This window comes from Triturus cristatus, chromosome 3_2 (genome assembly GCF_964204655.1).
Source record: "Triturus cristatus chromosome 3_2, aTriCri1.1, whole genome shotgun sequence".
In the NCBI taxonomy this organism is placed as follows: domain Eukaryota; kingdom Metazoa; phylum Chordata; class Amphibia; order Caudata; family Salamandridae; genus Triturus; species Triturus cristatus.
In genome coordinates this window covers 772,382,666-772,408,293 of record NC_140584.1, presented here as the reverse complement: position 1 = coordinate 772,408,293, position 25,628 = coordinate 772,382,666, and the positions used below count along the sequence as shown (strand labels likewise).

Sequence of the window (25,628 nt, the reverse complement as noted above, 5' to 3'; positions counted from 1 at the left end):
GGTCAGGGTGTAGTGGTATATTTTATCAAGGTGGCATCTGATAAGACCACTTTTACTCTAGGTACTTTGAGGTTTGTGCTTATGGACCCTGGTCACATCTCACAGTGAAGGGTTGTTAGAAATTGGTTTACTGATTGACAGGTGTGTGCGCCCTGGTCAAACAGCAACCACAATCCTAGTCAGGATAAGGCACATGCAACCCCATATTAACCTGTTATCAACCCCCTGGTAGCTTGGCACAGAGCAGTCAGGCTTAACTTGGAGGCAATGTCTAAGGTAATTGTGCAACACTTCAAACAGTGCACCAGTGAAAACACTATCCAAAAGAATCCCAGAACAGGTTAGAACAAATAGAGCTTAATTTAATAAATAAAACAAGACCAAAACAACAGACATCTTATCAGTAAAACCCAAGTTATGACTTTGTAAAGAATAAACTATAACATAGCGCATACCAGGGATATCTGGTCGCGTTGGACCAGGTTAAAGTTAAACGTTCAGGCTGACCACGTCAGATACAGTCCCAGATTATTCTAGCTGAAGGTTTACCTTCTCAAGTTTTGTGCCAAGAGTCCAGTTCGTGTTGAAGGAGGTCGCCGGGAGCAAGGAGAGCGTTGCTGGCAGTGGTCACAGTGGCACGAGGAGCAGGCCTAGTGATGTCGGGGACAGGCGGGCTAGAGCCTTGCATTGACGGTCTATGTGTCAACGCTGACGATGCTTGCTGTGCAAAGAGACAGACTTGCAGTGGCTCACACTGATTTTCTGTGTGAGCGGCACGGTTCCGATGTGAACGGGCCAGTACACAGTCACAAACAGCGCAAAAGCTTGACTTTAATAGCTTGAGAGCCACACCAAGGGCCCAGGACCAGAGAGGTACCTCTTGGGAGTCAGGAACTTGCTGAAGAGGGGTCCAGGAGCTGAGGAAAGCCTTTATGTCCCTGAGGCTCAGATCAGGAGGTGATCAATCTAGCCCTCTGAGTTACTTCATCTTTCCTCAGGCAAGAGGGCAGCAAGCCAGCACAACAGGACAGCAGCTCCTTCAAAGTTTCAGTCCAGCAGTTCTTTCTGGCTAAATATCCACTGGTCCAGACGTTTTCTGAAGTGGAGGTGTCGGAGGTCCTTCTTTTATACACAGCTGTGCCTTTGAAGTAAGGAGAAGCTTCTAGAGGCATTCCTTTGAAGTGAATAGATTCCCTGCCTCCAGACTGGCTGAACTGACAATGCAGGGTCAAAAGGCCCTTTGTGTGGAGACAGGACACAGATTATTCAAGTGTAAGTGAGGCTTGGCCCAGCTCCTCCCTCCCATCCTGCAAGTAATGGCTTTACCAGTCACTCCTAAGCTTCCATTGTGTTGCTGTCTAGGAGGAATACACAAAGCCCAGCTGCCAACTACACCCACATCATGTGACCCAGGCAGGATAGAGGCAGCAATTGGCTAAGGCGAGAAAATGCCAACTTTTTAAAAGTGGCATATTCAGAATTGCAATGTAAAATCCAACTTCACTGTAAGTTAGGATTTTAAAGTGTGTTTCCAGAGACACCAAATGTAAAGGGGTTATCCCTTCTCATTTTGAAATTACACTTATAAAATGTAATAAGGTAATTCCAATCATACGCTATGGAAGAGATGGGCCTTGTAGTAGTGAAAAATGAATTTAAGTGTTCTTCACTACCAGGACATGTAAAACTTTAAAGTACATGTCCAACTTTTTAAATTCACTGCACCCTTCCCTTGCGACTGTTAGGCGGGTAACTTAAATGTATTTAAAAGAAAGGTTTGCGCCTGGCACAAGGTTAATTTTGCCAGGTAACTGACCGTTTAAATTGGACACACAGTCTCTGCAATGGCAGGCCCGAGACATGTTTTTAGGGCTACTTAAGTGGGTGTGCTGCAGGCCCATTAGTAGAATTTAATTTGTAGGCCTTCGGCACATGTAGTGCACTTTACTAGAGACTTACAAATAAATTAAATATGCCAATTTGGTATAAGCCAATTTTACCATGTTCAAAGTAGAGCACACAAGCACTTTAACACTGGTTTGCAGTGGTAATGTGCACAGAGGCCCATGGTCAACAAAAACAAATTAAGCAAAAAGGGAGGAGGATGACAAAAGTCTGGGAATGACCCCTACAGAAAGGGCCATTTCCAGCACGTGTGAATCCATGGTGCATTTCCGTATGAATACTTTAAAAGGACATATCCTGCAAGGATATTTATTTTTGTGATTTTTTTTTTTTTTATAGTGTGGATATGGCCCAGAGGCATTGAAGGGCTTCATAATAAAGCCGGAACATATCATTAGCAAATCAAAAATATGCATGCATATTAAAGGTGGAGTGAATGCTGGGTGATTGAATGTGTCAAATGCAGCGGAGAGGTCAAGGTGCAGAAGCAGACAGGAGTTACCAGTGTCGATGATGCGGAGGGCTTCGTCCACAAATCATAGAGTTGCACAGTCAGTGCTGTGGCCCTGACGGAGTAAAGAATGTTGTTGTTCTGTATATGCACTGACAGCTAGGAGGCTACCCAACCTTGCAAGGAGAGTCAGGGTCGATACTGGGCAGAAGTCATTAAAGTCGTCAGGATCCTGAGATTGTGTTTTTTAGGAGAGGAGAAATTTGAACTCTTTTTCGACAATCTGGGATCGAGCCCTGATAATTAAAGTTGTGAGATATCCTTTCTGTTATACAAAACAGTCCACAACTATTCTTAGTAGATAAATAGAGAGCAGTTGTTGCAACAAGTAAAAATCACTTGGTTTTTATATACATGTTATTAATTGCCAATAGTTTTTGTGCATAAACCCTTCAGGTCCTTAATAAGCCAGGACACATCATCTAAGCAAAGTCAACAAATGAACCACAAAATAAGTATCTCATGACCTCGCTAACTCTCATTTGACTAAATACTAATGGTAGGCATGACAGAAAACACAGACTCTAAATGCATACTGCACAAATCTGCAAATAAAGGCTGTAAACACCTAAAGTCCCATCGCTCTCAGAGTCAACTGATCTTTTCACATACTTAAAGAAATGATATCCCGGCAGTCACCCAAGAGCTGTTGAAGCAGACTCAGACTCCTTAACAGCGTCAGGCTAATGAAACCATGGCAGTCCACTTCAGAAGTTTGTTTGCCTAGAGAGCCCTAGCAATCACTTTTTCATAATGATCATTGAGGATACACGTTGTTGAGAAAACAGGATGCAGGTGAGTTGTAGTAATGTTTAATGGAGCAACACTCAACACATTCATCGTATCCTATGTACCCGTGAATATAAATTGCTAAATTGCACAGCGACTTCTGAATATTTACCTTCATTTGCAGATGGAAGAGGCGGAATACCGGAACTGGGTTGAGAAGACCCAGGCAAGAATGTTGGCTTCTTCTTCCTTGGGAACCCCGCAGCAGATGCAGTCAGTGTTTGAGTCTCTGATCATGAAGAAACAAAGCCTCTGTGAAATGCTGCAGGCCTGGAACAGCAGGTGAACTGCAGGATACAGTTCCCCATAAGCCTTTTAATAATCAGCATTATAGTGCAATCTTCTCTTTTTATGTACCCGTTTATCAAACTTTGGTGTTTTATTTAGCTACTACATGTCGTTTTAGCTACTACTTAATATCTGAGGAATATTAGTACTTTGTGAATGATGAACTTTAATTGCAAGAAAGCAACAAAAATTTCAATTGTTTTCAAAATCTTACAGGAGGTATGTGAGGATTGCATAGTCATTGAAGCGCAGTTAGACTACAACTCAGACTTGCGGTGGGCCTGCTGTAAAACCTTTTTTGATTGCCCATCTTTTGATTGGCTTCTCTTTATGTCCTTTGTAAATTAAAGCTTTTGATTTGTGAACAGGCTTAGTAATCACACCTTAGTACCACCCTCTCTTCTGTTGTTACCTCCCACGAGGACAGCCCCTCTTACATGTGTCCTTACTCTCTAGCTTTTTTTAGCAGTTAGGGAGCACTATTTATTTAACTTAAAGCAGGCGCAACATGCTGTTTGAGCACAAAGCAATAATTGGGCGCTTATTTTATATCCAGCCCCACAGAGCACTCGAGGATGTCAGCTTCAGCAATGGTGGCCGCTTCTTGTTTTTATTTACAGCGCGCCACGCTCCCTTTCACTTTGACAATGCCTGATGCTTATTTTACATCCAGCCCCACACAGCACTTGTGGGACACCGGCATCGACAATGACCGCCGCTTCCTGTTTTTATTTGCAGTGCACCATGCATGCTTTCTTTTTATCAACTGCTGCTGCTTATTTTACATCCAACCCCATATAGCACTTGCAGGACGCCTGCTTCAACAATGACGGCCGCTTCTTGGTTTTATTTGCAGCGCGTCATGCTTTCGCTTTAATAATGGCAGCCATGCCTTTTCTTTTGTGCAGCTCAGCATATTCAACTCGTTGTAATTCCTCGCTCAGACCGACAGCTGCGCTTGGTTCCGCCCTCCAAACTTTCCCAGTCTCGGTCACTTCCTCACACTTTGCCTGCTGTGCCGAAGTTCCTTAGTTCCCACGCCCACTGCAGAGCTCCTTATTTACCTTTCCATCTTTGTGGAACGGGATGTTCTGGCTGCATACAGTTTGATAGTCCGGGTAAGGGTTTTCAAGGAACGCTCTTCCATCTCTAACTCGCCCCCGAACTGCAGCTTCACAGTGTCCAGACATCTTCCAGACATATCTGCCTATAGAGCAACCCACTGCACATTCTTGTGACTCCCATCACATGCTAATATTAACTAAAATTGACACCCAAAATCGTTTGGGCAAAAAAGGAGGTGGTCTAGCTGTTGTGTTCGGCAAACATTACATATCATTAAAGTTGACAACATCTCCATAAAGAATTGTGAGGCTCTTTTCACCAGATACAATCTTACATCGTCTTCCACCTGTAACTTCCTGCTCCTTTACAGACCTCTACCTAGCAAGGCGACATTCCCATACGCACTTCTAGACACAGTTTCAAACCTGATAACAATACACTCCAACCTATGAGTTCTGGGTGACCTCAACATTTGGTTTGACAAACCCAATATGACCCATCCAAAAACAGTAGTCACTGGCCTAGACACACTGAACCTGCATCAGATTATCTACAGACCCACACACATCACGGGACATATCCTAGATGTCATTTTTGTTAATACCAAACTAGTTACCTTTCAAACTATAACTTCGGTCATGTGGTCAGACCACCAGGTGCTTGCTTTCCAACATAAAACAACACTAAGTGACTCACCTAAAACTGCCTTACATGCATCCACCATGGAACAAACTCAATTTGGAACACATAGAAACACAACTAACATCCAGTACAGATCTGGAAACAATAAATTCTGTTAAAAAACTATATGAGTGACTACAGGAAGCTTTTAACATCCTGATACCACTCAAAACCACACAACAGAACAAAAGAAAATAAGCGGCTTGGAGAAATATAGAGATAAAAGGCATAAACCAACAAGCTAGAAAGCTGCAACATACCTGGCTCAAAACAAACACCAAGCAATACAAAATTCACCTACAGAAAATTAACAGATTATACAAGTCAGCTAATAAAAAAGCTAAAAAAAGTTACTATTCAGACAGAATTCAAAATGCTAAATGTGCAAATAAAGAATTCTATAAAATACTCAATGAATTTCGTAAACCAAATTGCCTTGAAGGAACTCATCATGTTAATCAAGATTTCACAGACAAACTGGCAAATCATTACATGGACAAAGCAGACACGTTGGACTCGTACTTAAAACAGAGACAAAGCACCAGCACTAACCCTTTTATAAAACAACAATCCAAGAAAACTCTAACCTAGCCTCTCCGTTCCTTCCAACACATCTCACACAATGAATTTATGGACCTGGTCAAAGCAAGCAGGCCTGCCGGCAGCCCTTCTGACCCGGGTCCACTGCAAACTTTCAAGACAATTCTTTTAACAACCTCTGCTGCCACTCCAGTAAGAAGAATCATCAACAATTCCTTAACTACCGGAATATTTCCAGAAGAACTAAAAAAGTCAAACATCCGGCCTTTACTGAAGGAAACAAACTTGGACCGGCTGAACCCTGACAACTACAGACCCATTACAAATGGAGCTTTTCTGGACAAACTGATAGAAAGAGCAGCGTTCGCCCAGATGTCACAATTAATTGAAGAGAAAGCCATACTTTCAGACTTCCAAACAGAATTCCGTCAGGGAAGAGGCACAGAATCTGCCCTCCTTGCCATCTGGGATGACCTGAAGAACACAGTAGACTGCAACGGGGCTGCTCTACTCCTCTTGGACCTCTCTGGTGCCTTTGACACAGTTTACTATGACACTCTGAAACAAAGCCTCTATGAAGCTGGCATAGAGGAGACTGCTCTAGACTGGATCGCGTCCTACTTTCGAAACAGAACTAATGTGAACTATACCCCACCTTTCTCGTCCATAACCACAAAAGCAGGGGCCCCTCAAGGCTCTATCAGCTCGCCCATGCTTTCCAACATCTACATGAAGTCATTACCAGTCCAGATCAATCAATTTCACCTCAGGTGCTATAACTATGCAGATGACACACAAATACTCCTTCAACTGGAATGCCCCAAAGGCATTGGAAACTCTTCAATTTTCAGTTGTCTCAGAGCTGTGGATCAGTAGATGACTTGGAGCCATCTCAAATTGAATGCTTCCAAAATGGAAATACTCACATGTGGAGATTGGAAACATTATGACCCGCTTGCCACCTGGCCTGATGAAATGGGATCACTGAAGTATTGAAGGAAGTAAGAAACCTCGGAATGACCATGGACTCCAAGCTATCGATGAATGCCCATGTGGACAAACTAGCAAGATCAAGCTCTGTCACTATAAAAGAGATGTGACGAAATTTCCCATATTTGGGATTTCCACACAAGGTTCAAGCTACCATCTCCCTTGTTCTGTCCAAACTTGATTGCACCAATAGCCTCTACCACGGATCACCTTTAACAACCATGAAAAGACTACACCGGATTCAGAACTCGACTGCCAGACTACTCTTGCATATCCAACCGAGAGACCACATCTCACCTGCCTTGAAAGCCCTGCATTGTTTACCAGTTGGCAGAAGATCCACGTTCAAGCTGCTTTGTATCGCCCACAAAGCAATACATGGAATGGGACCTTTCTTAATCGGGAATAAAATCACCAAACACATTCATCAAAGGAACCTCTGCTCTAAAGTGGCACCTCGCCTCAAAATCCCAAGATACAAGAAAAAAAACATGGGTGGCACATCCTTCTCTGTTCAAGCAGCCAAACTATGGAACACTTTACCCCCCAACATAAGATCCACTGCCAACCACCTTATCTTCAGAAAACTGCTCAAGCATTGGCCCTTCCACACATAAGCACCATTCGCAAACAGAAATGTACAGCATATCCCTCTGTATATAAGCATTTATGTTTACTATAGAGATGTACCTATCTTTGTGAATTGCTTTGTATAAACATATAGAATAATTGTTGTTAAAAAATAAATACAAATACATTAATACTTGAAAACCAGAGTTTATCTACTGCATCTTTTTACTTCCTTTATGCATCTATATACCTTCCATGTACTTGGATCTATATATTTATTACTTTTCTCCTAAAACAGCATATCCCATGCACTACCCTATTTCTCATCCTATACCTCTATATCTTTAATCTACATATACCTACCTCCTTTATGCATCTATATACTTTCCATGTACATATGGATCTATATATTTATCACTTTCTTCCAATTCAGCATATCCAATGCACTATCCTATTTATCACCCTATATTTCTCTCAATAAATCTTCTACCCCAACTTTCAGACTCATCTCAAACTTCTTTCTTCTTCTCTTTCCAAAGCACTACCCTATTTCTCACACTATACCTCTATCAATATATCCTCTACATCAACTCTCTCGTTTATCCCAAACCCTATACCACTACTATGACCCCCAAAATAACCCTTTCTAGACTATCTCATACTTCACCCCTTCTTGCATCACCTGACACCTCTTTTACTATACCGATCCCCCAAAACAAGCCTTTCTAAAGTCTTCCCTCTGACTCTTCCCCTCTTCATCCCTTTTTACTCATCCCAAAGCCTCTTCTAACTGCTATGAACTCCAAAAAAACAAAAATCTAAATCCTTCACTCTTCTATCCCTCCACTATCCTTTTCAATAAAAATAACTGACTAACATGTTCACTTCTCAAATTTCATATTTCACTCTACTAATTCACCACTGTTCCTTTGTGGGTTCCAGATTAACGTGCTACTCACCAATAAAACGCTTTAACACCTCATCAGAGGTAGCAAGCACTATATAAATGCAAACCTTTTGCCCTCTTCTATCCCTCTGCTACCCTTCTCTATCCAAATACCTGAACAACATATCCACCACTCAAATTACTTTCATATTTTACTATACTAATTTTACAACACTAATCCTTTATGGGTTCTGGGGTAGCGTGCTACTCGCCAATAAACACTTCAACACCCCATCAGGCGTAACAAGTGATATATAAATGCAAACCTTTTCCCTTTTCAATCCCTTCTCAATCCAAATAACTGACTAACATATCCACCACTCAAATTACCTTCCTATTTCACTATACTAATTCAACACTAATCCTTATGGGTTCCGGAGTAGCGTGCTACTCGCCAAAAAAGCGCTACAAAACCTCATCAGGGGTAGCAAGCGCTATATAAATGCAAACCTCTTTTCCCTCTTCTATCCTGTTGCTACCCTTCTCTATCCAAATAACTGACTAACATATCCACCACTCAACTCACTTTCATACTTCACTATGCTAATCCTTATGGGTTCCGGAGTAGTGTGCTACTTGCCAAAAAAGCGTTTCAACACCCCATCAGGAGTAATAAGCGCTATATAAATACAAACTTTCTGTTCGAGGCATATGAGCTGTAGAGCATATCCTTTTGCATAGATAACCATCTAGTGTTGGGTACGGATGTTTGCACTTTGTTTTTCTTCGAAGAAGTCTTTCCAGTCACGAGGTAGGTGACTCCTCCTTTCGGTGATAGTGCGCATGGGTGTCAAGGCTCTAACATTGCTTACCCAAATCTTCCACAGGAGCCGATGACTAGCTCCCAAATCCCAACCGCGTTTGCCAGTACAATCAAATATTGCACTAACACCCACAGGGAGGAAAGGGGAATGAGGGTAAAAGGGAAACTGCCCTTCGGATTCAGAGACCTGTCGAACTTTCACTTCATGGGGTATTTTTATTCTCTGGGTGGTGCGCATCATTTCTACCCTGGAATGCTCTTTGACAGACCATGCAGAAAGTAGAGTAAAAAGACCTTAAACAACTCTAAACATTACTATAGCTCTCTTTTCCTATTCATTAATAACGTATTAAATCTACCTGCAATCCTAACAGGCTTTCCCCTCTCTCTCGGTTGATGGTCAGTATACAACTTATGACTTTTAAAATCAAGTACTGTTCGAAGATACAAATGGTTCTAAAATACATTCACTGCTTAGGGTGACAAAGTTCAAATGCTTTTTCTATTAACTTACGAAGCAGCTGCTGCTTCAAAGGCTACAGAGTTCTTGCTTTTTCATTAGCTGTCTAGTCTTACTTCATACACCGAAGGAGAATAGTGTCCCAAGACGAAATTCTAAATTACTCAAAAAAGGGGAATGCCCCTGATGTGCACACCCTTCCGTGATTCGCGGGGTCAAAAATAAGGGATTTACGAAGTAGAAAATTCTCCTTAGCTTCGACGCGTAGGCAGAACACTGCTCTCCTGAACTGCACGACAGTTGGAGCGCGCAAAAGGTACACTACCGCTCGAGGGATTTGTAGAAACCACCTAGTATAATTAACCTATTTAGGTCTTTTCAGTTTAGGTAAGCGAACAAGGGAACTTGCAATTGTTTTCCTGACAGTACCTCCCTCCAAAGGATGCCCTACCAAACTGGGTTTGTTAGGATACGTTTTTTGAAATTATTTTACTAATCGTAAAGCATCCACATTCTCTTGAGGGTTCCCAGGACATCTCCTCTGGACCAAAACCTTTCCAATCAATTAGGGAATGTAATCTCCCTTTCTTGAACCTAGAGTCTATAATTCTGTTCACTTCATATTCAGAGTGTGCATCGATAGTGATTGGATCTGGTGATGTAGTCAGTCTCATGTTAGGAGGATTTTTTTAAAGTAGGGACACGTGAAATAGGGTGTAAATCTTAATCTGAGGGGGTAAGTTGAGTTTTACTGTGACTGAGTTCACAATCTTATTTATTTTAAAGGGCCCCAGAAATCTGGGTTGAAATTTCCTGTTTCCCTTAAGATGTAAATGTCTAGTGGACAACCAGACCGAATCACCCTTGGAGGAATTTAGAGTTGCTCTTCTCTTTTGATCAGCGTATTTTTATAAGAGTCTTTTGCCTGAGTCAAGTGTTTTCTGGCTGATTGATATGTTTCTTGGATCCTTTTGCTAAAGTCATCTACAGCGGGTACAGTTCCATCAGATTTTCCTACTATGATGTTCTGGTGTATGCCATTGTTCAAATAAAATGGAGAAAAACCAGTGGAGGCATGGACTGCATTATTATATGTGAATTCTGCTGTCCATTTTAGGTCTGACCATTCATCATCCTGATCTAAAAGGTACAGACGGAGATACTGTTCAATCTCTTGATTGACTCTTTCCGTCTGGCCGTCTGTTTCTGGATGGTAACTCATGAAAAACAGTCAGTCTATCCCTAGCTGTTGCATGAAGGCTCTCCAGAATCAAGAAACAAATTGATTTTCACTATCGGAAATTACAACTACTGGGGTTCCATGTGCTCTATGTGTTGCGAAAACAACTGTGCCAGTTGAGGGCCCTTTGGAATCTTTTTTAGCGGAATCAAATGGCTCATCTTTGATAATGTATCCAAAAACACCAGGATGGTGTCACAACCCTGACTAGTTGGTAAGTCTACATTGATATCAATAGTTATAGTATGCCAGGGATAAGGAGCTGTAGGAAGGGGTTGGAGTTCTCCCTTTCGGGCTTGTCTGTTGGTCTTCCCCCGATACACTTATCACAAGAGCGGATGTATTGTCTCACTTGAGGGACCACGGCTGGCCACCAAAAGTATCTTTTAAGTTACTCAGTGGTTTTCAATACTCCCTTGTGTCCGGCTAAAGGATTGTCGTGACACGCTTGCAGAGACGATTCTTGCAATTCTTCAGAGGGCAAGTACAAAGCTTCCTTGACATATGGGAGATTTCCGATGGTCTTTCTGTTCTCATCTTCCTTGGCCCAATTCTGAATCTCATCGGATATGGATTTTCGTATTTTCTCTTTGATTTCACAGAATTGTAGGGCGCAAGCATCTTTCTGCAGGTATTATTGGAGTTTCTTGGATTTCACTAGTTCTGGGAACATTTTCCAGTCTTGATAAAGCGTATGCCTTCCCATTCGCTGAACCAGGACGATAGGTAATGGTGAAGTTGAAATCTGCAAAAAAGAGGGACCATCTCAGTTGTCAGGCAGTGAGGGTTTTAGTAGATTTCAGAAACTAAATATTTTTGTGGTCAGTAAATACCGTGACAACGTGGCGGGCTCCCAACAAATAGCGTCGCCATTCTTGGAAGGCATCCTTAACTGCAAGCAACTCCTTGTCGGCAATTGAATAATTGATATCTAGTGGGGTCAGCTTCCTAGATCGAAAGGCTACTGGATGTAATTGACCGGCCTCTTTGTGTCTTTGAGACAGGATGCCCCCAATGGCCTGATTAGAGGCGTCTGCTTCGACTAAAAAAGGTTCTCCAGCATCAGGATGAAGGAGAATCGGTGCAGTAGTGAAGGAGTCTTTGAGAAAGGTGAAGGCTTCCTCAGCTTCACTGGACCATTGAAAAGATACTCCTTTCCTAAGAAGTTTTGTAATAGGAACAACCTTCTTTGAAAACTCTTTAATGAAGCAACAGTAAAAATTACCAAAGCCAATGAACATCTGCACCTCCTTCATATTCTTAGGAGAGGGCCAATTCAAAATTGCCTGAATCTTTGAAGTATCTGTCGAAATTCCCTCTTCTGACAAGACAAATCCCAAGAATTCCACTTCCTTGACATGAAAGGCGCATTTCTCAAGTTTTACGTACAAATTATTCTCCAGCAATCTCTTTAGGATGGCTCTCACATGTTCCACGTGCGCCTGCTGGTTCTTGGAGAAAAATAAAATGTCATCAATATATACCACAGCAAAGCGATCTAGGAACTCTCTCAAAATGTCATTACCAAAATGCTGGAAAGCTGCTGGGGCATTGCACAGACCATAGGGCATCACTTGATACTCAAATAATCCGAACCTGGTCCGGAAGGCTTTCTTCCACTCATCTCCCTTGGCAACTCGAATTAGGTGGTAAGCACCACGAAGATCTGATTTAGTGAAGGCTTTGATCGAGAAGTACTAAAATTAAAGGTAGAGGGTATCTGTTCTTAACCGTCACTTGGTTCAAGGCTCTGTAGTCTATACATGGTCTTAACTCCTCATTCCTCTTCTTGGGGACAAAGAAAAGAGGGGATGAGACTGAGGATTGGGAAGGGCGAATGAACCTGTTGGCCAAATATTGGTCTAAATATTTCCTCAAGAATTTATTCTCTTTTTCAGTGAGGGCATAAATCCGGCTGCAAGGCAAATTTGCCCCAGGTTCCAGTTCGATTTCACAGTCATAAGACCTGTGCGGTGGAAGTTTCTCTGCCTTAGCCTTGTCGAAGACTGCCTTAAGATCGTCATACTCCAATTGACGATGGTTTCAATAGCACAGATAACACTTGGTTTAATGGCTAGAACTTTTGCTGGAGAGATTTCTTTACTTTCATAAGAAGAACCATTACAATGTTTTTGGCAATAACTTGAATTCAATCGCACGGTTCTGCTCTCCCAGTTTAAATCAGGGTAGTTCTCTGTCAGCCACGTTAAGCCTAGGATCAACTGAAATTGAGGTGCATCGATGAGATTCAAGGAAATGCTTTCTCGATATCCATGATGATCCTTCAATTCTACAAGTTCCGTATCATCTGTGATAGGGCCAGAGGACAAGTTGGTGCCATCCACAGCGCAAAATGGTTCAGCTATTTTCTTTCTAAAGAAGTTCATTCCGACTTTTTTGTCATATTGTATGTAGCAAAAATTTCCAGTCCCTCCAGAATCGATCATTTCAGAGATTTCTTTCAATTTATTTTTGCCGAAACTTAAATCAAAGAAACTGTTCAATGTGGAGATGCTGACTTTGGCTGAACATCCATATGGGCAACCCTCTTCACTGATGGGGTTTCTCTTTGTCCAAAGTATTCACTTTGGGCTTTCTAGGACATTCTTTCCCGAAATGTCCTAATTGACCATAATATAGGCATAGATTTCCTGACCTTCTTTTCTCCTTTTCTTCTTTAGATAGAGGTCCTCTGACGCTGCCTATCTGCATAGGTTCTTCAGTAAGATGTGTCTCCGAGTTCTTGGTACCTTCCGACTTGCTCCGGTTGAATCGTGGTGGAATGGGACGGAATTCACGTCTTCGTTCTGATCTTCTTTCGAATTGTCTTTGGTCGATTTGTAACACCAGATCGATCAATTTTGAAACCTCAGTGGGGCGATCTGGAATTTGTGCTAGAGCGTCTTTCAGCTCATCTCCTAATACTCTATGGAAAATTGCTGCTCTTTTACACTCAGGCCATCCAGTTTCTACAATTTGTTTGTTAAATTGTCAGTAGCTTGCGAGATTGCTCGACGATTGAAGATTCTGAGAAATTCTGTCTTGAAATTTTCAAAATTGTGCAACACTGGGTCATTACGAGAAATGATAGGCATGGACCAAGAAGCTGCATCTCCGCTCAAGTAAGACAATACAAAGGCTGTTTTTGACTGATCATCCACAAAAATAACTGGTCTACAAAGGAAGTGTAATGAACATTGGGTTAAGAATATAAAACTGCTCAGGGGGGGTCCAGAGGAATGATTTGAGAAATGGAGTGTATTACTTGTGTGGTGAAATCAGAAGTGGGAGTAGGAAATTCTTTTCCTTCAATTCCTCTGGTCTGTGAGGTGGGACCGGCTTTAAATGCACTCAATTTTGTATTAATTGTTGACTCTCAGCCTGAGATCTTTTATTTTCTTCCCTTAATTCCTTATCTCTTCTATTGTTAGAGTTAACTGTTTTTGCATAGTTTCAATTAGCACTGCCAGGGCGTTGACATCTAATCCCTCTGCCATCCTGCTCAGGTGGAATCTGGAGGCACTTCAATCTGTCAAGGCTCTTACCTTGCGTGCCCAACTCTTCCACAGGAGCCGATGACTAGCTCCAAAATCCCAACCGTGTTTGCCAGTATAATCAAATATTGCACTAACACCCACAGGGGGAAAGGGGAATGGGGATAAAAGAGAGACTGCCCTTCGGATTCAGAGACCTGTCGAACTTTCACTTCACGGGGTATTTTTATTCTCTGCGTGGTGCGCGTCGTTTCTACCCTGGAATGCTCTCTGACAGACCCTGCAGAAATGAGTCAAAGGACCTTAAACAACTCTAAACATTAATATAGCTCTCTTTTCCTATTCATTAATAACGTATTGAATCTACCTGAAATCCTAACAGGCATGCCCCTCTCTTAGTTGATGGTCAGTATACAACTTAGGACTTTTAAAATCAAGAACTGTTCGAAGATACACATGGTTCTAAAATACATTCACTGCTTAGGGTGACAACGTTCAAATCCTTTTTCTATTAACTGACGAAGTGGCTGCTGCTTCAAAGGCTACAGACTTCTTGCTTTTTCATTAGCTGTCTGGTTTTACTTCATACAATGATTTCAACGGCTTCCAGAATTCAGCTTCCACGAAGGAGAATAGTGTCCCAAGACAAAATGCTAAATTACTCAAAAAAGGGTAATACCCCTGATGTGCACACCCTTCCGCAATAGGTGGGGTAAAAAATTAGGGAATTACCAAGTCGAGAATTCTCCTCAGCTTCTGCGCGTAGGCAGAATGCTGCTCTCCTGACCTGAACGACACTTGAAGTGCGTGGTTCTCAGAGAGCGCGCGCAAGAGGTACACTACACAACTGCTCGAGGGCTTTGTAAACACACTAGAACGCCCATGAGCAGTAGCATGGCAGCTGCCATCTTGAAAAGTCTCATAACTGGTGTTGGCAATCAGAAGCAACAATCTATGCAAAATTAGCCAGAGATGCGGAATTTGCCTCAACCACCTAGCAGAATGAACATATTTAGGTCTTTTCAGCTTAGGTAAGCGAACAAGGGCACTAGCAATTGTTTTTCTGACAATGGTTATCGAATCCATTGTTAGATTGTTTTTTTCCGCCATCGGGTTTGCATGTGAATTGTTGCGATCCGGTTTGGCACCGTTTCTTCAGGCCCCCTTCGACGGGCAATCCACTACCCTCAACGGTATTGTATCGATTGCGTTTCCCATTCTCCGCGTATCGTTTGCTCTTGAAAACCTTCAATCGGAACATTTGAGGAAGGCCGTCGGGCCTACCCGCGCCGGGCTCAGTAGCAGCTGATGAAACGGACTCCATTCAAGTTAGCCCAGGGTGTTGTGCTAAGTTCCTGCGCACTGACTTGCACGAAGTGTGCAACCTTTGCCTATCCCCGGAACACGACAAGAAAGACTGACGCATGTCAGTCGTTTTGGTCAAGAAAACCCTACGTGATCGTCAGGCTCAACATCATGAAATGTACCAACAAAGCGGCTCTGCGCTGGACCTCCTTGGAGAAGAGTCCGAACAAGAAGAATTGCAAGCACAGGAAGCCGAAATGGAGGAGTACGTCTCCGGATCCAACTTCGATGCCGAAGACCTGACACCGGGACAACGGATCGTGAGTAAAAAGACTTCGTTCCCATATCATTCCTTTATAAGAAAAAGGCTCCGGTCCCTCCGCGCAAGGTCGGCACTGAGAAGAGGTTTTGGCTGAAACATAAACAGCCTTCCGGCTCGGGCTCTACCCGTCCCCACGCCGGTGCCGATCCGAATCCTTTGCCGTCGATATCGAAACACCTTCTGGTTTTCGTGCCACCTTTGCGTAAACCTAGATCTATGAAGCTGAAAACTTCAGAGCCGAAACCTTCGACGCCAAAACTGGCATCTAAAGTAACTGCTGCAACTAAAGAGCCTCGGATTGAAAATCCGCCGGATCCAAAAAAAGAAGGAAATCGTGATTCATCCCAAAACTGGTATATTCATGCCAAACTTCCTGAAAAGAGGAAAATGGGCTCACCAGAGGACTACCACATTCCTTTAAAGAAGAAAAATGTGGCCACTTAACCCTTCTCCTCCTTATATTTCACCTTAACCCATTCATGAAGAATTCCTTATTACACCTACACATTCCCCATATCCACCATCACCTGACCCACAGGATACAGGGGATGGGGATATAGATGACTATGCACCACAGGATACACCACAGGATCCTGATCCATGGGATCATTATGATGTCCCTCAACCAGATAATGACCCGGACTTCTATCCATCCAAGCCTTCGCCTCCAGGTGATAACATTGGGTACATTGAGCTCCTTAATAGGGCCTGCACAATATCATGGAGTACAGCTTCATAAGGAGAGTTTAGAGGAGGAATTTTTGTTAGAGACACTGAGTTCAGATCAAAGGGCTACACAAACATTACCAATGTTAAAGGCAATGCTCAAACACACTCAGGATATCTTTATAGATCCTGTAAGAGCTAGGATCATTACTCCCAGGTTAGAGAAAAAAATACAGAGCTGCCCCTAATGATCCTGTGTATATAAAGGGTCAATAACCCTGGGACTCTCTGGTCATTTCCAATGCTCGTTGTAGAGCTAACTCTCAAACAGGGGATTCCTCTCCTCCTGATAAGGAGTCCAAATTATTAAAAGCTTAAGGAGCAAGGATAGCCTCACAAGCGGCTAATAACTGGCGCATTGCCAATGCCCAAGCATTGTTGGCAAGGTATGATAGAGTTCATTAGGACGAACTGGAAAAGCTCATTGAATTCCTTCCAGATGAGCATAAGACTAAAGCCAGTGACCTTATTCAAGAAGGCAAATTAATAACCAACACCTCTATCAGGTGTGCATTAGATCAGGGAGATGCAGCAGCTCGGGAAGTAAACACTAGTGTACTACTCCGTAGATATGGTTGGCTAAGGATTTCAGGGTTCAAGCCTGAAGTACAAGCCTCTATTCTCAATCAACCTTTTGATAAAGAGCATTTTTTTGGCCCAACTGTAGATGTATCACTAGAAAAGATGAAAAAAGATACCAAAGTTGCTAAATCCATGGGAGCCTTACAATCACCTTCTAACAGGGGTTCCTTTCGTCGCTCATTCTATAGGGGCGGCTCCAAAACTGTATCTACAGAAAATCCCTCCTCTTACAAGGGCAACAATCAATCGGCCTCTTCAAGAGGTTATTTTAGAGGAGAATATAGAAGAAACAACAGCAAGGGAAGGGGCAGAGGTGTTTCAACACGCAATCCCCCTGCAAACAACAAGCAGTGACTTATTTCTCATACCCCAATCATTCCACTCCTGTCAGGGGACGCCTTTCACAATTTCTACCCATGTGCAATATGATTACATCAGACAAATGGGTTCTACAAATGATCCAATCTGGTTATTGCCTGGAGCTTACAAGCACTCCACCGAATATTCCTCCAAGGTTGCACCTCATGTCACAAGAACATCTCACCCTTCTAAAGCAAGAGGTTCTTTCTCTGTTGCAAAAGGGGGCGATAGAACCAGTCCCTTTACAATACCAAGGAACAGGAGTGTACTCCTTCTACTTCCTAATGCCCAAAAAGCACGTCTCTTTCAGGCCTATATTGGACCTCAGAGAACTAAATCTATACATTCAGTCGGACCGTTTTCATATGGTAAAACTCTAACAAGTGCTTCCTCTCCTTCGGCAAGGCGACTTTCTAGCCACTCTGGATTTAAAGGACGCTTACTTTCATATTCCAATACAACCTGCGCACCGCAAATACCTCAGGTTTGTGGTAGCAGGCCAACATTATCTATTCAAAGTCCTCCCCTTCGGAGTGACAACCCCTCCCAGGGTTTTCACAAATTGTTTGGCAGTAGTCTCAGCCCACCTGAGAAGACAGCAGGTTCTATCTTCCCATACTTAGACGACTCGCTCATAAAGGCCAGCTCCCTCAACAGCTGTGTGCGTCACACGCAGAAGACTGTGCAACTCCTTCACCAACTAGGATTTACAGTAAATCAGACCAAATCCCATCTCCAACCACCCATGTCTCAAGACTATCTAGGAGCTACTATAGACACACAAAGAGCTCTCGCATACCCAACTCCGGACAGAATGAAAGATATTCAGAACCTAATGTCTCAGTTCCAGACTCAACACTCCTTACCTGCTCTAGTGTTCATGCAATTACTGGGACTTATAGCGTCTTGCATTTTCATAGTCCCCTACGCAAAACTTCAGATGCGTCCCCTACAGGAATGCTTAGCACGACGACTCCACGACGCAGGGATCCGAGACAACGCCCTGGATTGGACCACCTCCTTCCTCTCCGGCAGAACCCAGAGAGTCCGCCTCCCCCCGTTCCGATCCAAAGCCTCCGAGATCATTTGCGGCGTCCCGCAGGGATCCTCCCTCAGCCCGACGCTGTTCAACGTCTACATGGCGCCTCTCGCACGCATCGCCCGACATCACAACCTCAACATAGTCTCCTACGCCGACGACACGCAACTGATCCTCTCCCTCACCAAGGACCCCCTCACCGCCAAATCCAACCTCCACCAAGGAATGAAGGCCGTCACCGACTGGATGGAGGATAGCCGCCTTAAGCTGAACACAGACAAGACGGAGATCCTCATCCGCGGGCCCAACCCCTCAGCATGGGACGACTCCTGGTGGCCCGTATCGCTAGGGACACCCCCCGCACCCGCCAACCACGCACGCAACCTGGGAGTCATCCTCGACTCGAAACTCACCATGACCAAACAAGTCCTCCACCTGCTTCAACACCCTCCGTATGCTCGGCAAGATCTACAGATGGATCCCGACAGACACAAGGAAAACAGTCACCCAGGCCCTAGTCAGCAGCAGACTCGACTACGGAAATGCCCTCTACGCCGGAGCCCCGACCAAGCTCATCAACAGACTGCAAAGAATCGAGAATGCCTCTGCACACCTGATCCTCGATGTCCCGCGCCGCGACCACATCACCCCACACTAATTTAATTTCTAATTTAAAACATTTATAAAGCGCAGCGTGCACCGAACGGTTTCTTGGCGCTAGTGGAGGGTATTGGCAACAGAGGCAAAGTAGGAGCCTGTGGTAGAGCAGGGGGGGGGAGGTTACACAGGGAAGGCCTGTTTAAAAAGAAACGTTTTTAGTTCCTTGCGGAAGGACACATAATGGGTAGCCGCCCGGAGATGGTCAGGGAGGGAGTTCCAGAGAGTGGGGGCCAAGGTAGAGAAGTTGGTCCCTCCCCACTTTTTACGTCTGAAACGTGGGATTTGAAGGAGGGACTTGGAAGAAGAGCGAAGCTCTCTGGTGGGAACGTATTCTTTTAATAATGAAGAAATAAAGGCGGGGCAGTGCCTTGACGGGCCTGGAAAACAGTGCAGGCGGTTTTAAAAAGGGAGCGTTCCTTGACAGGAAGCCAGTGGAGCTCCCTGAGAAGGGGTGTGGAGTGGTGGTAGCGTGGGAGACCAAAGACCAACCGAGCAGCCTGGTTTTGGACCATCTGGAGCCTCCTCAGGCTGTATGCTGGTATGCCGTTGTAGAGGGCGTTGGCGTAGTCCAGCCGTGATATTACCAATGCGGCCATGATCATTTTGAGTGCCTGGGGGGAAAAGAAGCGAGAGACAGTGCGGATAATTCGGAGGGTGAGGAAGCAGGAGGAGACTACAGAGCTGATTTGAGAGTGGAGGGTGAGCTGATTGTTCATTTTGACCCCCAATGTTTTGACCGTGTTAGAAGGAATGGGGGCGGGACCAAGGGAGGAGGGCCAGAAGAGAAAGTTCCAGGGACTGGAAGAACCCCCGGTGAGAACCAACTCGGTTTTATCCGGGTTCAACTTGAGATGGTTATGGTTCATCCAGTCCCTGATGAATGTCATGGTGGACTGGAAGCTAGAGACAGAGAAGGGAGAGGAGGATAAGTCAAAGATGAGCTGGAGGTCATCCGCGTAATTGTACACGGTAACCTCCAGCTGCTGAAGAGCGAAAATGAGGGGAGAGATATAAAGATTGAATAGTAAGGGAGACAGAGAGGAGCCCTGGGGAACACCACAAGTGACGGGGAGTGGGGTGGTTGTGAAGTCTCCCAGCCGGACCGCCTGGTTACGGTCCCTCAGGAAGGAGGAAAGCCACACCAGGGCTGATCCCTCAATTCCAGCCGCCCTGACACGGGACAGTAAGATGGTGTGGTCCACCGTGTCAAATGCGGCGGAGAGATCGAGGAGTACCAGCGCCTGGTGTTTGTTATGATCCATACCCTTCCTGAGGTTGTCAAGGACTGATACCACGACTGATTCAGTCGAGTGCCTGGGTCGGAAGCCAGCCTGGCGGTAAGCCAGTCCCCCATTGGCCTCTACGTGGGCGCTGAATACCGCGGTGACATGGCGCTCCAGCACCTTGCCCAGATAGGGCAGCAGGGAAATGGGGCGGTAATTGGCTGAGATGGACGGATCAGCGCCAGGCTTCTTTAAGATGGGCACTATGGTAGCTGATTTGAGCGCAGGGGTCACTACTCCCTGCGCTAGAGAGCTATTGAGGAAAGTGATGGGGGGTTCAGGGCAAGAGGAGTAAATTTGTTGCAGGATTCGCGCCGGAGAGATGTCTGCCGGGGAACCAGACTTAACTTTGGGGAGTATCTCCAGAAATACCTCCTCAGTGAGGGGAGGGATGGAGGTAAGATGATTTTGGACAGTAGGAGGAGAGGGATCAACAAAGGCAGACGAGGGGGGGGGATGTTGGCCTTGATGGTAGCGATCTTGTCGAGAAAGTAAGTGTTAATTTGGTTGCATAGAGGCTGGGATGGGGGGATTTGGGGTGAAGCTCTGTCGGAATAGGCCAGGTCATTCACTATAGGGGGGGCAGTAATTTTTTCTCCAGTGCCTCTCTGCCTGTCGAACAGACAGTTTTAGCTCTTTTAGGTGGTCATTGAACCACCTGTTCGACTCCTTGGGTCGCCGGACGGAAATGCGACGCAGGGGAGCCACTCAGTCACAACCTCTAGCCAACCAAGCATTAATAGTGTTGGCTTGAGAGTCGGACGGAAGACCAGAGAGGGTCGGAGTAGAGTTCCGAAGGTGAGAGGTCAGTGTGGGAAAATCAACTCTGTTCCAATTCCGCGCCCAGGTATTTTTGGCGTGTAGGGCTTTGGATACCGGGTTGAGAGAGATGGAGAAAGAAATAAGGGCATGATCGGACCAAAGACAAGGAGAGACCGTCACCGGGGAAACTGGAAGGTTGAGGGACCAAACCTGGTCAAGTATGTGACCGTGAGAGTGAGTGGGGACAGAGATGTGTGACACAAAATTCAGAGATAGAAGAGACTCCGTGAATTCTTTCGAGGCAGTGCACTCAGAAGGGTCCGAGGGCCAGTAATTGAAATCCCCTAACACCAAGACCGAAGCGTAGTTAACCACCATATTGGCCAGCATGTCTTGAAATGCCGGCAAAAACAGAGGGGAAGACTGGGGAGGGCGGTACATTAGAAGACAAGTAATGGGGGGGGGAGAAGACGAGGGAGCGGACTGTAAGGAATTCGGTGGAGGGAATGGGGGGAGAGGGAAGGGTTTGAAAATTCAATTCCGACCGGGCGATTAACGCCACACCACCACCAACCCTACCCGCCGGGCGGTCGGCGCGTAAGGCAACGTAAGGAGGGGGGAGGGTAGCCAAGAGAATGGGGAGGGAGGAATCACAGAACCAGGTTTCGGTCAAGAGCAGTAAGTCAGGCTTCTCAGAATCGAGCAGGACGAGCTCATGATGGTGCTTGACCGCTGACCTGGTGTTGAGTAAGAGAACAGATAATGATGGAGTAGAAGGAAGGGGGTCAGTCGGGGAAGGGCATTGTGGCGGAGAGGCGGGCAGGGAGGACGGCGATGTAGGAATGGGAGAAGGGACAAGCCCTAGTGAGACAATGTGCCTGCGCACGGATTCTGAGAGTGGCCAGTGACCTTGGAGGGTAGTAAGCTCTTCAGAAGAGTATGAGATAAAATTGGCATGGAGTCGTGCCCCTAGCCCCGTCCGGCCGCGGACGGGCGCAGACGGGCTTGTCCGGCGCGCCCGCTGCGCACGTCCGCTGCGCGTTCTGTAGATGCACATTTGAAATAGGAGGCCTCAAGGGCGGAAAGAGGGCGTGGCCAGGAGGTGGGCGTGGCCAACGGCGAGGGACGCCGGTGCAAGGGGTCACGTGAGCGCTAGATCCGCTCTGTGATGCCCAAAGTGCAAAGTGCTTGATAAGGTGTCTAAATAAGGTTTTAAATCACATAAAATCAAATAAGCTCAAAAACAGCGTCTACTCCCGGCTTTCCGCCTCAGGAGACACACCTGAGGAACCTGCACTGGCTCCCTGTAGACAAAAGAATCTCCTTCAAGCTCCTGATCCACGCACACAAGGCACTCCACAAGACCGGCCCAGCCTATCTCAACAGTCGACTCTCCTTCTACGTACCCAACAGGAAACTCCGCTCCGCAGACCTCTCCCTGGCTACCGTACCACGCATCCGTAGAACCACAGCCGGAGGCAGTTCCTTCTCCCACCGTGCCAAGACCTGGAACACCCTCCCCCTCATCCTACGACAAACCGAAGACCTTCTAAACTTCTGGAGAGAGCTCAAGACCTGGCTGTTCAACCAGTAGCAACAGCCTCCCCCCCCACCCTCAGCGCCTTGAAACCCTTGCGGGTATGTAGTGCGCTTTACAAATTATTTGATTGATTGGTCAGTGGAACCAGGCTCAAGGTCACTTGCCAGATCTAGTGTTGGTAGACAGCCGCACCCATCGCTCTGCAGTGGTGGAACACACAAAAACTTTTGAAAGGGCGGCCCTTCAGCGACCCGGTTCCACAGATAGTACTAACAGTAGACGCATCACTGACCGGTTCGGGAGCGCATCTCCAAACCCACACAGTTCAAGGCATGTGGAGCTCCCAACAAAAACAACTTCATATAAATCATCTAGAACTGCTAGCAATTTTTCTGGCTTTGAAAGCATTTAAAGTTCAGCTAGTACGCAAGACTGTACTAATTCGTACAGACAACATGACAGCCATGTACTACATTCAAAAACAGGGGGGGGACACACTCCCTCCAACTGTTCCACCTATCACACGACATCTGGAGATGGGCCATTCATCACAAAATCGGTCTCCTAGCAGAACACCTCCCAGGAGTAGACTATCAGAAGGCAGATCTGCTAAGTCGTCAGACATAGCAAATCCACGAATGGAAACTATATCCTCAAGTTCTCCCCCTATTCTTTCAAATGTGGGGCTTCGCCAACATAGACCTGTTTACCACGCACCTAAACGCAAAATGCCCAAACTTCGCATCCAAGTATCCACACCCATTGTCCAAAGGCAATGCACTATGGATGAACTGGTCAGGGATATTTGCTTACTCTTTTCCGCCTATCCCACTCTTTCCATGAGTGGTTCGTAAACTCAAACAGGCGTCCCTGACACTAATCCTAGTTGCTACCACATGGGCACAGCAACCATGATTCACAACCCTATTGGAACTCTCGGTAGTTTCTCATCAAAAACGACGTCTTACACCCAATCTCCTCACACAGAGCCATGGAGACATAAGACCACCCAGACCCCAGTCAACTCAATCTGGCGATATGGCACCTGAAGTCCTAGAGTTTGGCTATCTTAATCTGTCGCCCGACTGCATAAATATTACCAAAGAGGCTAGACGTCCTACCACAAGAACCTGCTATGCAGCAAAGTGGAAGCGGTTTGTGATTTACTGTAATAACAACCACATCAACCCGCTTGATGCTTCTGTCCAAAACATTATATTCTATTTGTTACATCTACAACATGCCAATTTAGCTTACACGTCCATACGTTTACATCTAGCTGCTATAGCTGCATACCTCCAAAATAGACAGCATCTATCTCTCTTTAGAGTACCTGTCATTAAAGCGTTTATAGAGGGACTCAAAGGAGTTATTCCCCTGAGACGTCCACCTGCTCCAGTGTAGAATCTCAACATTGTTCTCACCAGACTAATGGGTCCACCCTTTGAACCATTACACAGATGTGAACTGCAATTTCTAACATGGAAAGTTGCTTTCCTAGTTGCTATCACATCACTCAGAAGATTGAGTGAACTTCAGGCATTGACTATAGAAGAACCTTTTTTACAAATGCACCAAAATAAAGTGGCTCTATGGACTAATCCTGAATTCATTCCTAAAGTCTTTTCTGCTTTTCTCATCAATCAATCTGTTGAGTTACCTGCGTTCTTCCGTCAACCAGATTCAGTGGCAGAACATGCACTACACAGTGAAAAGACCATTGCTATATTACATTGAAAGGACAAAAGCTTTCCATAACACACATCAGCTTTGTCGCTTTTGCTCCACCACACAAAGGCAATTCTATTTCAAAATCGGGTATTGCAAGCCGGATAGTCAAATGCATTCAAATATGCTATGCAAAGGCTAAAAGGACATTAACAGTTTTCCCTAGAGCACGCTCTACACGCAAACTGGAGGCTTCTATGGCATTCTTAGGAAATATACCCATAGATGATATATGCAAAGCTGCAACATGGTCTACACCTCAAACATTCACAAAACACTATTCTGTGGCTGTGTTGGCAGCACAGCGAGCTAGAGTAGGCCAAGCAGTTTTACGTAAACTATTTCAGACCACAGCTACAGGTTAGCCACCGCTTTGGGAGATAACTGCTATGTAGTCTATGCAAAAGCATATGATCTACTGCTCATATGCCTAGAACGGAAAATGCTACTTATCCAGTATGCATCTGTTCTTGGCATTTAGAGCTATAGAGTCAAATGCGCCCACCTGTCTCCCCGGGTACCTATACCTGTTGCAGTAACATCTTACTTAGATACATGCATTCATGGACATCTCCTTCTTACTCCTCTTACTATATCCATTATCACCCTCTGCGGGAAAACAATCTAACAATGGAGTCGATGCCCATGCATACTGGGTAAGTAGCATTTTCCTGTCCCTCTTCTATCCCTCCACTATCCTTCTGAATGCAAATAATTGACTAACCTATCCACCACTTAAATCACTTTCATATTTCACTATTCTAATTCAACACCAATCCTTTATGAGTTCCGTAGTAGCGCGCTACTCGCCACAAAAGTGCGACAATTCAATTACAATACAATACAAAAACGGCACTAAAAATATTACAATGCGAACTGATTGCTTGGGCAAAATGCTAGCTGTGTGTAAAATGCTTAATTAACGTGTCCCTTTCGCACAGCTGTTGGTGAGCGCTGCTGCAATACTGCCCTGCTTACAGTCAACTGAGCATCCGGTGTAGAGCACATATATTTCAGTCTCGGTTTTTTACTTTAATGCGTGTTTTTCCTCTTTATCACTTTCCGCTTCTTTTATTACA

The 25,628-nt window shown here is 44.9% G+C and overlaps 1 protein-coding gene across 3 annotated transcripts in view; it reads left to right on the top strand.

Annotated features, from left to right (window-relative positions):
• The window catches only part of PIKFYVE (phosphoinositide kinase, FYVE-type zinc finger containing), a 2,037,960-nt gene that overhangs the window by 1,179,594 nt on the left and 832,738 nt on the right, over nucleotides 1-25,628 (top strand). For all 3 annotated transcript variants that reach the window (XM_085648834.1, XM_085648836.1, XM_085648835.1), the window contains one exon: nucleotides 3,330-3,487. In XM_085648834.1, coding sequence (XP_085504960.1) covers nucleotides 3,330-3,487 — 158 coding nt within the window. The remainder of the gene's footprint in view (nucleotides 1-3,329; nucleotides 3,488-25,628) is intronic.